General features: G+C 39.0%; 1 protein-coding gene across 1 annotated transcript in view; it reads right to left on the reverse strand.

The window, feature by feature from the left end:
• smyd3 (SET and MYND domain containing 3) overlaps positions 1 to 14,419 on the reverse strand; it is a 102,205-nt gene that overhangs the window by 70,544 nt on the left and 17,242 nt on the right. The window contains exons 2-5 of the mRNA XM_085267567.1: positions 5,047 to 5,110; positions 4,766 to 4,873; positions 4,437 to 4,494; positions 1,984 to 2,138 (exon numbers count right to left, since the gene is read on the reverse strand). Coding sequence (XP_085123693.1) covers positions 1,984 to 2,138; positions 4,437 to 4,494; positions 4,766 to 4,873; positions 5,047 to 5,110 — 385 coding nt within the window. The remainder of the gene's footprint in view (positions 1 to 1,983; positions 2,139 to 4,436; positions 4,495 to 4,765; positions 4,874 to 5,046; positions 5,111 to 14,419) is intronic.

Below are 14,419 nucleotides of genomic sequence, written 5' to 3' on the forward strand. Positions count from 1 at the left end.
GGCGTTAGCGATTACTCAACCGTCATTTCACAGCCTCGTAAGATCTGATCACGTGTATATTACCAAGGTAAAAGGTGTGAGCATGAGTGGCTTTACTCTTAAAATTTAATGACTACATAGTGAATTTCATTGACATTATAAACTCTTTACGAATAAGTCATATCCAACAAAACTCAGCTGTTATACGAGGCACAGGTCTGCATGCCAAATATCCAGATTTGCAGGCTTCAAGTGATTGTTTTGAAGATGGTACTTGGCCTTGAGGCGACTGATGTTGTGAATTGGTGCTATATAAATAAAATTGAATTGAATTAGACACTTCAGACTTCTTTATTTTACTTTATAATTTAAGCTTTTAAAGGTCAGTGAGCACTGGCTGTCGAAATCTTGTGTTTTCTAGACAAACATGTCGCATTCAGAGGCTCAACCAAGGAAAAGAGAGCAAAACAAATTGATGGACATAAAGGCGACGTCTGATCTGACAGCCATTTTAACACAAAGTGCTTCTACAAAAACAAGGCACTCCTGTACTTTACATTCCTCTCCATTAGCCAATCTTTTGAATACAGGCCTTTGTGGCTGGGCTTACAAAGGAGAAAAAAGCCTGTTGTCTGTCTGTAGGTTGCTGGTGTCTCTAGTCAGACGCTGAGTCACTGCACTGTGGCACAAATGCTCTAATTGTAAACACCCCCCGGTGGGTGAACCTGGTGAGTGACCTGTGAGCGACCCTAACCAAAGGAAAACTTTCCACTAAGAAGGATTACCAGTAATAATACGTGTCACATATACCGGTGATGAGATCACCTTAAACAACATTCACAGCAGCAATTTCTGCAACTAAATATCACCAGTCACAGCTGATCACTCTTTTATATCAGCTTAGAGGAAATTAAATCATTCTGAAGTTTAGAACATGTGCAACTCTGGGTTTTTGTGGGTTTTCTCAAGTAAACAGCTAATTTCTCTTGAATTAACGTCATAAGTGAGATTTTTCCATACATCTCTCACCACTCTTGTGTGCGTTGTACCACCCAGCTTGAGTTTCTGTTTCTGGAGGTGCTGACATCTTGTTCTTCGTGCATGATTCTAAATGTATTGCTCTTTCAATGATGCCGAGACTTTTTCGCCCACTCACAACAAAACAGGAACAAGCAGTGTTTTTCCCACCGCTTTTCATAAATGGGGAAGACTCTTATACTGGTATGTGAAGCTTTCCCTTCTCCAAACATGAAGCTTCTGATTTACACCAAAACCTCCATCTTAGCCACACGTGTCCACAGAACAGTCTACTAACAGCAGTCTGATTTGTTTATACGATCTTCAGTGAAACGTAAAAGAGCAACAAAAAAACCCCAAAACACTTTTGCCCTTTCTCGCCTTACGAGTACAGTATTTGAAATACATCCACAGCTATCTGTTGAAAGAAAACAACCACTGATTAAATCTGACTTCCTTTGAGTCGAATGTAAATGACGCTTTATATGTAGAAAAGTTGGATGAACAAAGTTGGTGTATTTTGTTTCGATCATGACAGTTTTTTGTAAGAAGTGCTTATTTGCACCTTTGTGTTATCAAAAGGCTCATAATCATTCGAGAAACACGCATGCAATCACTGTGGTGGGAAAAACACAATGAACACGCGCACAAGATGGAATTCAAACACAATGAAATGACGAGGAGTCACACAAGCTAACAGAAAACAGAGGAAGAGCAAATTGCAGATAAGCACACAGGAGTTTGTGGTTTCAGTTCCACCGAAGACAGCTGGTACGTTTTAAGAGAGTGAGACCTGAAGTTGTTCTGGGAATACATAAACACAGGGGATCTGATTACGAATGCTCGGAAGATCTCAGACGTGCGGTGGGATAAGTCAAGGAGGAGGTGATGTGTCTTTTTATGGAGGTACACGGGATTTGATTGCGTATTCATGTGCATGATGAGGTGTTCTTACTATGCAGAAAAGCAAATGTGCATTTAGCTGACCTTGGCAATGAGGCTGAGGGGTTCTTGGCAGGAAGGTGGCAGTGCTGATCCCATTTCCTGTAACAGGTCAGGTACTTCCTGTTGCAGGTACAGCTCTAACATGGACGCCAGCTGAGAAAGACCTTGTTTCTTCTTCTCAGGCATAGAAGTTAGATCTGTAAAAACATTTTTTTTTAAAAATCATACAAATGTAGTTGAAACACTTCATAAAATCCAGGTATTCTGGTGTAAAAATGTAATGTTCTTTAAAGGTGATGATGTGAGGACTCCTAAAATTTGCCTGTAAATGGACCTAAATTGATATTTTATAACATATGATGCAGGTTTTCACTTATTTCTAGTATCTAACAGTCGTATTTGTTAATGTGTAAAGTAGGTAGAATGTTTGACGCCATCTGCTAAATCACATTTGTAAAGGGACTTTCAATCTCAATGAGACTTTTGCCAGATAAATGCAGAATATCGTTAAACCCGTCACACTGTCCTGCATCATATTCGCTGTATAAAATCTAACATTTGTTTTAAAAAAATCCATTTTGCTCTATCGCATCATGTTTTTTGACGAGTGGCAACTGTAAACATGATCCAGATGCTAAACATGTGGATCCTTCACTATATCCAAACAGCAACAAAACATAACAGAGTTTGTGGGAAAAGGCATCCTCTGCTTATTTTGGTATGAAACTGGGTAATCAAGACAAGCCATGGGCATCTCATTCAGTTTGTCAGGTGTGTGTTGAAAATCTCAGAATAATGGAAAGAAAAAGAGCTTTCTAGTGGTACAGAGGGAACCACAGGATCACTTCGATGCCGTCTGTTTAGTCAGTATTTCTGGATACAGTTCCAACACTAAATCACCTGCCAGTTACCCAAATCTGCCATCAGCAACGAGACCTGCACCGCATTCAGATGAAATACTGCCTGTTGTTTTACTGGCTTAGTTGATGAGAGAGAAAAGTCTGGTGTTTTGTTTCTAGATGCACAACTTTTTAGTGATCCATCTTCTAGTAGCTCATCTGTCCCCCAGTTCTTCCCTCAGCCACAGTTAAAACTTGTCTTTGCCACAGGAAGCGGCCCAGTTGCTTGGGGCTAGGCTCAGTGAGAAAAACCTACTGGCTCCAGGAACCACATTGTCTTTTTATAAAAATCCATTCTCTGAGATGAATTATTACTTTTTCTATTATGTTGATACTGAAGGTCTTTTGGGTGCATAATGAGAATTGCTTTGCATCCGATTCAATTCAATTTTATTTATACAGCAACAAATCACAACCACAGTTCCCTCAAGGACATTTATATTGTAGTAACACAACAGAGAAACCTCAACAATCATGCGACCCACTAAGAGCAAGCACTTTGGCAACAGTGGGAAAGAAAAACTCCCTTTTAACAAGAAGAAACCTCCAGCAAAACACTGTGCAGGTATTCAGTGGACTAACTTATTGTTAAAAAGCCATTAAAAGCCATTTAATTATAATCACTGTCAAATTCCAGAAAACATAAGTGCACTAAGCAGGTCACTGCCTGAATGTTGGAGATTTCTCCGGTAGCCGAGAGGGTTGTTGCCCTGCACCGTTTTGTCTCGACTATCTGTAGTTGCCGAACAAAAGTTCAGAGTACGCAGCCTTCTTGGAGTCACTGGGTGGCATGTTGCAAGGTGCTCCTGCTGGAGGAATTTGAGAATGTCGGATTAGTACAGTAGTGGTTCGTTGTGGTGAAGAGAGAGCTGAGCATGAGTGGCAATTTACTGGTCAAGCAATGTCCCTACACTCAATTACGGATGCAAGCTCTGGGTGGTGACTGAAAGAATGATGTCACGGATAGAAGCAGCGGAAACGAGTTTCCTCAAAAAGGCGGCCGGGCCCCTCTCCCTTAGAGAGAGAGTAAGGAGTTCAGCCTTTTAGGAGGGACTAAGAGTAGAGCTTCTACTCTTCCACACTGAAAAGAGTCAGTTGAGGTGGTTCAGGGATCTAGCAAGGATGCCACCAGGTGGCAAGTGAAATGTCCTGGGCATGTCTTACCTGGGGTAGACCCAAGACTACATGTCTTAGCTCACCTAGAAACACCTGATAAGCTGAAAAAGGTCGGTGGAGAGAGGGAGCTCTGGACTTCTCTGCTTTTCAGTATTTAAAATAATCTAATTTGCAAATTTAGAGCTCTTATGATACACTTACAATAAGTGTAACAAGACATGTCAACATCATTTTGCCTGTTCTGTAAAGGTTCAAATCAGTGATTTTGGTTTTTTAAAGAAAACCTTATAGCATCTAAAACAGGAATGAGCCCAGCTGAAAATAAAAAGTTTGCATTTGGCTACGACTGGATTATATATACACATGCGCTCGCTCTCTATATATATATAAATAAACACACAGGTGAAAGAGCAAACATTTTCTAATAACCTTTATTACAGTGAGGTAAAACGCACACAGACACTTGCAAGACAAACTTACGCGATTCATGCTCCTCTAGAGTGTAGAGCTCCTCACTGCTGCTCTTAGACGGACTTAACTGCATAGAAAAAGAGCAGTTCACTCTGGTGTTACTGAAATATCGTTCTCCTATCGATGCGCATTATGTGCTGTATTTATTGTTGCTCCCAGATAAAGTCCTTGAAACTTTCATACACTGAGAAACATGACATGGATTTCTTTAAAGTCTGGTTTTTCTGAGAGCAGGAATGCCCGCCTGTTATGGTGCATAAAAGGAAAGGTATTAAGCAGCTTTCTTTGAGCACATTTAGTTTAACTGAGTTGAACAGTAGGAAAGTCCAGCAACATACCAAGGCAAAGATGAGTCTTGCAGCTAGACGGACTGAGTCAGTGGGAAGTCTGGGTAGGAGGCTCTGCAGACATTTACACTCTCTCTTATGGCCTGACCATGCTTGTTTCTGCAGAAGGAGGATATAAATACACTGATGTATACAGACACATCCATCATAGCCATTATTACCCCAGCTACAAGCCATAAACAAAGTGTACACTTTAAAATGTAATGATTTACATTATGAGAACTTGATTTTTGTCCCCAAAAGATTAAAACACACAAACACACACACTGTACCTGGCACGCGGTATTGCAGTAGTGAGCCGTCTTGCACTGGGAACACCTCAACAAGCTCTCACGTCTGGACAGAAGGAATTTTTGAAAAGTTGTGTTAATTCTGCGCACATTCTTAACTAAAAAGAAGAAAGTGTGGCATTAAAGACATAAAATATTCAAAGGCTGAATCACTGTCTTTAAAAACAAACAAACAAAAACGCTCCAGCTGAGAGAAGAAAATGCTAGAGATGACTTAAAAGGTCTTGGTGGCCTGGAATGGGACCAGGATTTTAGATTTCAAAACTTGCGATGCCAGTCTTCCTGTACTGACAGATAGTTGTAGTGTTTGAACAAAAACATTCAGCTGTTCCATATATGTTAAACACTTTTTGAGACGGTTAAAATTCAGCATCACCAAACAAATCCCTAAATCAGCTCAAGCATACTTCTGTCATTGTACTGACCTTTCACCGTGAAAGGATGTCGTCTTATCCTTTTCTATTCATCGCATTAAACTGACTGTGTGCGTCCATTATCTCATTTTATCTGTCTACCCAGCTCCAATTCGATTGTCGTTTAAGGGCAATACTTTAGGTGCACTCTCCTCACCGTCACCATCGGTTAGTCTCACCACATCACATAACTTGCCTGTGTCGGAATGGCGACATGTGACAGCTGTGCGTCCACTTGTGGTGGTGTTTGTGTGTATTTTTGTGAGTATGCGTATGCCTCCGAGGTCTGCTGTGTTTCTCTGAGTGATACTGCTGTCCTTTCCACTTTGTCTGTCAGCCTGATAACAAGCCGGAGCACCGCAGTGTCAGCCTGCTTCATGAGGCCAATTACAGCCAGTAGTGGGGGCATCACTAAAACACACAAGTTGTGACTCACAGGAATCTTTTCAGTGTGTGTGTGTATGAGTGCATACACATAAGTCAATGTAGGCTATTCAAATCAATTATTTATTATACTTGCAAATGTCTTGAGCCATCCCTCATTTCTTTATGTTTTACTAGGAAAATGAGAAATAGGTGCAGTGATTTATTTTTTAACCCTTTAAGATCTAGCATAGAACCAAGTCCGCCAGAGCTTATATTATATTTTTTCATGTTGTAGTGCCATTTTTGGGAGCATTTCAAGTTGATATACATCAATACAAGTATTATAGCCCACATTTTAATAATATGTCTGCATTAAGTGCATAGTAATTACATAAATTGCAAAAAATGCAATAAACTACAAAAAAATTGAAAATCGTTTTTGTTTTTTAACATATATTTCTAGTTAGAGAAATTTAAGAGGCTTATCCCTCTAAACTGTAAATACAAAAAAGTTGCACAAAATAGTTTCCCACCACAGGAAATTTAATTTAAGTGTCTTCATAGTTTTATTTTTGAAATACACCAATTTTTATATACTGCAGGAAAAACGAAAATAAATATTATAATGCAAATTTGCAAAAAAACAGCATATGCATCAAAATAAACTATTTCCAGCAGTGCAATGTGAGTCCTAAGCATCCCAGAAACGACACAGAAAGTCATAAAGTCAAACATAACTTTTTAAAACACAAGTATAGGCTCATAAGGCCCTGATGGTAAAAAAAACTACATTTCCGCAAAATAACGTCACTTCCGGTTTCGGGCAGGTCATGTCGTACATGCGATCGTTCGCACTGACGTCTATTTCAATGTAGGAAGTGTTACGAACAGCTGATCGGATTGGCAAAGCGTGTTTCTGGAATATTATGTTTTTGTTGCTGCAAGTGCTTTTTATGCAGTTTTTGCAAAGCTATATGTGGAAGGAAACTGTGATCTAGGACAAGCTGATGGCATAAGATGTAAGTACAACTCCTCCGGCATATGCAAAAAAAATTATTGCGCTAGCTTATGTGGTTGCAGTGCTACTGGGATTTAAAAATAGTTGCGCAAAACGGAGCGTGCCCGCTCCGACCGGCTTTAAAGGGTTACGTAGTTTTCAGGAAAAGTTCTCCAGGTTTCTTGGAGGACATTCAAAGCTCTTCTTTGAATGTTGTTGCCTTTTGTTCTGTTCTCTGTCAAGATGATTGCAATGCTTGAGCAATATTGCGGTCTGGGCTCTGGAGAGGCCAATCCATGACTTACAGTGTCCCCTTATGTTTTTTCTATCCAAGTATGGTTTTATTGAATTAGCACAGTGTGTTTGGGATCATTGTCATACTGAAAAATCTTTTTTATAAATATCTTGTGTAATTTTATTATTTAATTCCAGTGCACACCACTTTGTGTTTTAAGGTGCTTTATAAATAAGGATGGATGGAAAATTTAAGCTGTTGCCAATCAGATCCTTCCCAGATGGTTTTGCATGGTGGATCAAAACCTGACAGAACTATTCTGCATTCAAAATTCCAGCATCAGTGGCTGAAATTCAGCCCAAACCATCACAGACCCTCAGTTTTGCAGACACTCACAGTTGTAGCTCTCTCCTGACCTCCTCTGTAGATATGGATGATTTGAACCAAACATTTCTAAATGTATCACTTCATGAGTTCTTGTGTGCATACTGCCCCCTTTTCTAACCATTTCCCTTCCTTAACAAAAGGTGATTTCTTGACAGTCACCGTTCCACTGAGACATTTTTGATGACGCTTCAGTAAACAGCAAACTGAAGGGCCAGATGCATCTCTCAGGTCCTCTGTCAGGTTTTTAATGGATTTCTTTAGTATTTCTTAAGGACATGACCTTCAGATAGTGTTCATCTGCTGTACGTAGCTTTTTAGACCTGCCTCTTTTGTCCTCCACTTGACCAGTTTCCAAGGTCAGCAAGCTTGGTTAGCAAGATGTATTGATAAACTGTATGGCTGCAATGCACAGACACAGATACCTGTTAATAAGTGCTAAATATTTCATGTCGGGGAAAATGGATCAAAAAGTAAAATACCTGCCTGACCTGTCACATGGGAGGGAAACAGATTGAAGTGAGTCTCAGAAAACAGCCATCAGCACCAGAGAAGGTTTCTACACGGTGCTACAGATTTTTAATCCCACTGAAAGAAAGTCTTTGTTTCACATCTTATATTTAAAGGCGCAGGTTTATTCACACTGTAGTTTTCAGACTTCTACGCAGGATTAATTTTACAGCCAAGGAGCTCATCGCTTATTTTCTACAAAAGAAAAGAAAATTTTAAAAAAAGACAGAGACAGTAAAAAAAAAAAAAAAACCCCACAAAAAAAACCTCTAACTCCATGGTAGACCACTGTATGACAGACACATGCTTCATGAAATCATGAAACAAATGACAAAGCAGAGTGCTTAGAACCTAGCATTCATTTCATTCGCTAAAGAATTTCTTCACATTACCAACAATGGAGCATAAGCACTGACAGCCGAACACCCCAAGGCTGGTTTAGCGTGAGCTAATATACAATAATAAGTTGCAAGTCTTTATGGATTTATCATATAATAAGGAAAGAAAATAGAGAAAATAATAAAAATCCTACTAATTAAATCTGACAGCGGATGGTATTATGAGCTCACACACGAAATATGAGATAATGGAAAAAAAATGTTATGATGGATTTAAATACATTAAGCCGGGGCTTATCTTACTGAAAACGGCACATTTGATTAGATTGGACATGCTGGACCTATGAATGCAGTAGATGACATTAGAAAGAGCTTAAAGGCAAAATCTGAAATGTAATATAAACAAATGCGGCGCAGGTCTGACCAAAGGCTGTAGAGCGTCAACATTAGTGACAGAAGTTAAGTGTTTCCTGTGAGCGTTTCATCTATCAGCGTGTGACCAGACTCGATTGTTGTATTTGGCTCAAGGCGCCTTCAGTCTTGTACAAGTTTCCAAAACACTCTTTTCTTTCCTGTTCTTCCCTCCCTGCTCTCTAGATTCTGCATTTTACAGCTGTCCTTCCCATCTGTCTTCCCCCCCCCACCCGTTTTTTGTTATGCTGCTGTGTCCTATTTGCCTTTCCAGCTTGGAACTCAACCCTAAATTTATAGTTTCACCCTGGGACAGAGTTTCGTGAAAGCAGAGTTATTCTTGTCATGTTGAGACCAACCAGAAACACGGAAGCCACCCACAGTTCATGAAACACATGCCTGGAGTCTGAGACACAGAGTAACAACAGATAGGATAAGGGAAAACCTAAACACAGACAGATCATAACTAAAAGCTGCAAGGCACAGGAAATCCATCCATCTTCCACAGGCCAGAGAGCAATCCTGGTGACAATCCCATTTTTTTAAACTTCGTTACTTGTTTCCTTTCACTGTGACCCCTCGGACGCTGCACATTGTAGAAGCTACACTGCATGTTCATGTACAGCATATATTAGGCAATTTTCCATTAGAAGGTAAACAATGACATCATGTGTTCAATATCTGTTTCAAATTGAATTCCATTATAATCATGTAACCAAATTATTTATTATGTGATTTGTTCATATTTTTGCAGGCTAGAAAACCATTGAATATGCTAAACAATCTCTGGGAAGGATTGGTTTCTGAATTATTATATTAGATGATTTTTTTTGTCTTTTAAAATTTCATTTCACCTGCTTTGTGCTGGGAAACAATAACATCTTGATTAAAAAAAGAAGAGAAAACTGTTTTAAGGAGGACCTGTTGTGATTTTCAGCTCTATATTTTTATTCTTAGACTTGGATCAGAGCAGGTTTGCATTACTCACAGCTCAAAATAAGTCTTATACATCTTATACTTGGCCTTGGGGCAGCCCCTCAGTTCATCCTCTCATTTTTTAATTTTTTTTTTCTGCCCCCTTCACCCTTCTTTAAAGCCAGACTTCTTCTGATTGGCTACCACAAACAAACAAAGGAAAACACAGAAAACCAAAAGGCCCCTTTAAGTCTTTTAACACTTCATCGTACTATGTTTGAATCTTAAGTCAGAACAAAATTTATAGTGACAACAGATAAAACACTGGCCACTGACATGCTTAAATCTAAAACAATGATGTGATTTTTGCTACTTTACATTTTTACACCAACACACAAAGTCAAATGATTAAGATGTGTTTGAAGCAACAAAAGCACTGAATTAACGGTTTAGGAATTACAGACATTTTTATGCATAACCACCAATTTTTAGCATCTCAAAAGTAATTTGACTACAGACTGAAACTGTTCGAAAGCATACTCCAAAAAGCAAAATGACACCAGAATTTCTTACAGCAAAAAAATGGGCTATTCTTCAACAGCCAGGTCAGTCATCTGATCTCAGCCCAATAAAACATGCTTTTCAGATACTTAAGACAAAGCTGAAGGCAGAGAATCGTAAACAAGCAGCAGCTGCAGGCGTCTGCAGTAAAGGCCTCGCAGAAATCTTAAGGGAGGAAAACACAGCAATTGGTGATGTCCATGACTATTAAAAATATTTCTTATAATTAAAATGCTGCTAGTTTGTTCAATTACTTTTGTACCTCAGAAATTGGGGGACTATTTATAAAAATGGCTGTAATCCCGAAACATCTAATTAAATATTTGATTAGACCTCTTCAATTAAAGCTGTCTGTATTGCGATCACGTTTTGATTGATTTTAATGTGTCGTGATGTAGAAAGGCAGAATTACAAAAAGATCCATATGGGCCTCTCTGAATACATCAATACACAATCCTAAAATTTAGAGAGTACATTTGGGCACAAAGGTTGGTAGTTTGATACTGTACTGTAAGATGAAAAGGAATACCATTTCAAATGACCAATATCAACATAAAAATCTGTCAAACAAAACGAGACAAAAGGTCACTGAGAAAAGAGAACCGCATGCAGAGATGGGACAACAGATAGAAATCCAGACAGCTTATCAGTAGCAGTATAAATGTACAGCTGCAGCACAGAAACTGCTGTTATGGTGATCGCCTAAAGGCTGATAAACACTTAGCACTGACTCAGACATGAGCACCAAGAACAGATACGGTCACATGATCCAGGTATTCCAGCAGGACTGAAGACGCTTTATCTTGGCTAAAGGTAACTGAATATTTCCTCTCTTTAAGGAGTTGTATGACACTCATGAAGACGAATACTTTCGCCCTTTACTCGTTTCACATCAGAGAACTGGGCAACGAAAATCCAATCATAGAACAAAGATCGCGTAAAAGACGTGAACCTTCTGAAATTTCTACCACCACGCCATCAAAAACTTTGAAGTTTATCAGTTTCAGCAAGTGTTGTATTCGGGATCATTCGGTTCATACACCCACCCACACGCATACTTTACATTTTCTACACAGTATTTCATGATTTAAATACAAAGATGGCGCTGCTCTAGCCTCCAGGCAACAAGCAATACAAGTTCAAGAACATATGCTCCTTGACGCAGTACAATGTGTGACATCAACTGATTTAACATGGTCTAAATATAGATGTGCACAACAAGAACAGACCCAGAAGGTCAAAAAAACAAAAAGCATAGAAACTGATAATAAATGACAAGGATACGACATTCCTTAGTCTTCATCAGCTAGTTAGTCAGCAAAATAACCCTATTCCATTGTTTAATAGAAGTGACTCATTTTCATACAGAGATTATGATTCCCCCTAGGAAGCACATCCATCTCATCTCCAGCCATGCTCTGTTATTATTATGCTTCCTCTTTTCCTCTGTCAACCGCTCCTTCCCTTTATCCCTTTCCTAACTCTTTCTTCCAGCTGCCTTTTTTCTGCTCTTCGTCTCCCTCTGTGTCTCTGTCAGATGTTGTGTGAAGTGATAGTCTTCTGGATGGCAGCTCCATGGCTGGACTGCAGGCACAGTAGGAAAACTCATGAATAATATTAGATGGTTTTCATTAGTAGCACGTAGGAAAAAAAGCAGACTCTCTCTCTCTCTGCATGACTCACTTCCTGCTCTCAATGTCATTTTTTCTCCCCTAACATCATCATTTGACTCCTTCGTTCGCATATTTTCTCTTTTTAAAGCCACCTGTCAGTGTCATATCTAATAATGTATACATTCAGGGGCCACTTTATTAGGTACACGCTGCTAGTACCGGATGTGGACATGGTCAGCAGCAATGCTCAGGTAGACTGTGGCATTCAAACAGTGCTTATGTGGTATTAATGGGGGCCAAAGTGTGCCCAGAAAATATCCTCCACACCATTACACCAGCCTGAGCCATTGAAACCAAGCCAGGATGGATCCTTGCTTTCATGTTGTTTATGCAAAATTCTGACCCTACCATCTGAATGTCACAACAGAAATTAGGATTCATCAGACCACACGATGATTTTCCAGTCTTGTAGCCTTAGCTACCTGTTCTTGGCTTTCTGCTGCTATAACCCTGTATGCTTTGATATATTGTGCTTCCAGAGATGATCTTCTGCATACCTCCGTTGTATGAATAGTTAGTTGAGTTATAGCTGCTTTCCGATCAGCTGGAAGATGTCTGGCTGTTCTCCTCTGACCTCTGACATCAAAGCATTTTTGCCCAGTGACCTGCTGTAAACCCCAGAAATTTATGTGCAGAAAAATCCCAGAACATCAGCAGTTTCTGAAATGCTCAGACCAGCCCATCTGATGCCATGTTCAAAGTCACTTAAATCACATTTCTTATTCATTCTGATATTCAGTTTTTAACTTCAGAAGGTTGTCTTGACCATGTCTACATGACTAAGCTGCTGAGATGTGATGAGTGCCCTAACTTACATCCTGTTTATCATTCTTTATGAACATAATAGGGATCATTCATGATGTATTCAATAAAGGGGCGTCCCCTGGGAAGTGAAACGCTCATCTCCTGCTGCTGTCGCACTTTCAGGCATGGTTACCAGGGTAACCCTATAATGCATTTACCACATATGGCAATCACTGATGTTCTTCCCTGAATGTTGTTGACTTTCAGTGTATTCTTGCTGCCATGTCACTGTAAACCGCTTCCTGTGTAGATTCCACCTAACACTTGTTTCCCATAGATTTATACTCAACAGACTTCTTTTAGAAACAAACAGTAGCCCCCGTTTGCCAATAAAAAGAATGCAGCTTTAAAGGACTTGATATTTTACTTTGTCCATCTTTTATATACAGTATATTAGTGCTGGGCATCACTATAATTCTGAACAGATAAAATGTCAACTGTGGCTTTTCAAGTGGACTGAATAGATTGTAATACTTCCTACTGACGAACGAGGGGTCTGTATAAATTTAACTCACACAGTTCATTAATATACAACAACAACAATAATAATCCATCACTAAATCTGTTTAACAGGGCAAAGGTACACAATCACTTAACACTACTAACACTCTAACATTACTGCCAGCACATTTGTAAAATTGCACTGCTGAATGGCTCAATGGCTAATGGTAATTAGCAAGAACACTCTTAAGAACTGGGAGGGTTACAGTGACAGCAAAGACAGATGACGAATAAATAGAAGCAACCACAGAAAACACCTTTACCAACAGTGGAGCTGTGTCTGCCGTTTGAAGGTTTTTCACTTCATTTGCGCCACAAAGTTTGGAAGAACAAGTTCAAAAGGACTTTGTTTCAAAGCTGCACCTCACATCTTCGCTGTGGAAACAACGAACGCATCCCATCGTACCGAACACAACAACAAGCAGCCTTTTAAGGGTGGACCCTATAATCCTCTGGGAAATCTGTAACTTTAGTCAGCATTGTTTTGTGATTTTATTTTAAGGTTTATTTGTTTATTATGATTGAAAAGCTCACTTGTGCAGAAATAATAATAATAATAGTATTGTGACAACTGGGAACTGGCCAGAGTTTTAAGAAACAAAATGCAAAATTACCCGTTTTTGGAAAAAATGCAATTGGGATTTTCCTGACATGAATCAACAATCAATCACAAAACAGTCAAAATAACTTTTTTTACTCAAAGGGGGCACACACAGACTCGAAAGACATCAAAAGAGACGGTTAATCAAGACAATGCTTCGTCATAAGGTTCCCTTTCATCTTGCAGAGAATTTTTCCCCCCTTCACAGTAGAATATGTTCAGTAATTTTAATAGTCATCAAATTCTAGATCAAATTAAACTGAATGTGTAACAATAAGTATTTTTACAAGAAAAAAAATCCTTTTTTTTTCTACATATTTTACAATGAACGCCATTTAAAAAGAAATGAGCAGAGTCAGTGAAGTATAACGTATATAATGTTGTGCCTACTTTAATTTTTTTCCTCCAAACAACAGCGATATGCTTTTATGACTTTGTAGATCAGGAAAGCACAAACACAAGCATGTTTTGTTTTTAACACAAACGCCTCGTCTATGACACAGATGTGGATAAAATAGAAATTAGCGAAGAATTAAAAAATCCAGAAGTGAAAGAAATACAACAGGGAGAAACATCAACATTAGAAAAAAAGAAATAATAAAACGATGTCACTCAAAATTAGGTGAAGTGACTGAAAAATGCTGGA

The sequence above is a fragment of the Mchenga conophoros genome, linkage group LG1 (genome assembly GCF_057382185.1).
Source record: "Mchenga conophoros isolate Kocher_MC1m ecotype Shallow Benthic linkage group LG1, M_conophoros_male_GT1.1, whole genome shotgun sequence".
NCBI classification, from domain to species: Eukaryota; Metazoa; Chordata; class Actinopteri; order Cichliformes; family Cichlidae; genus Mchenga; species Mchenga conophoros.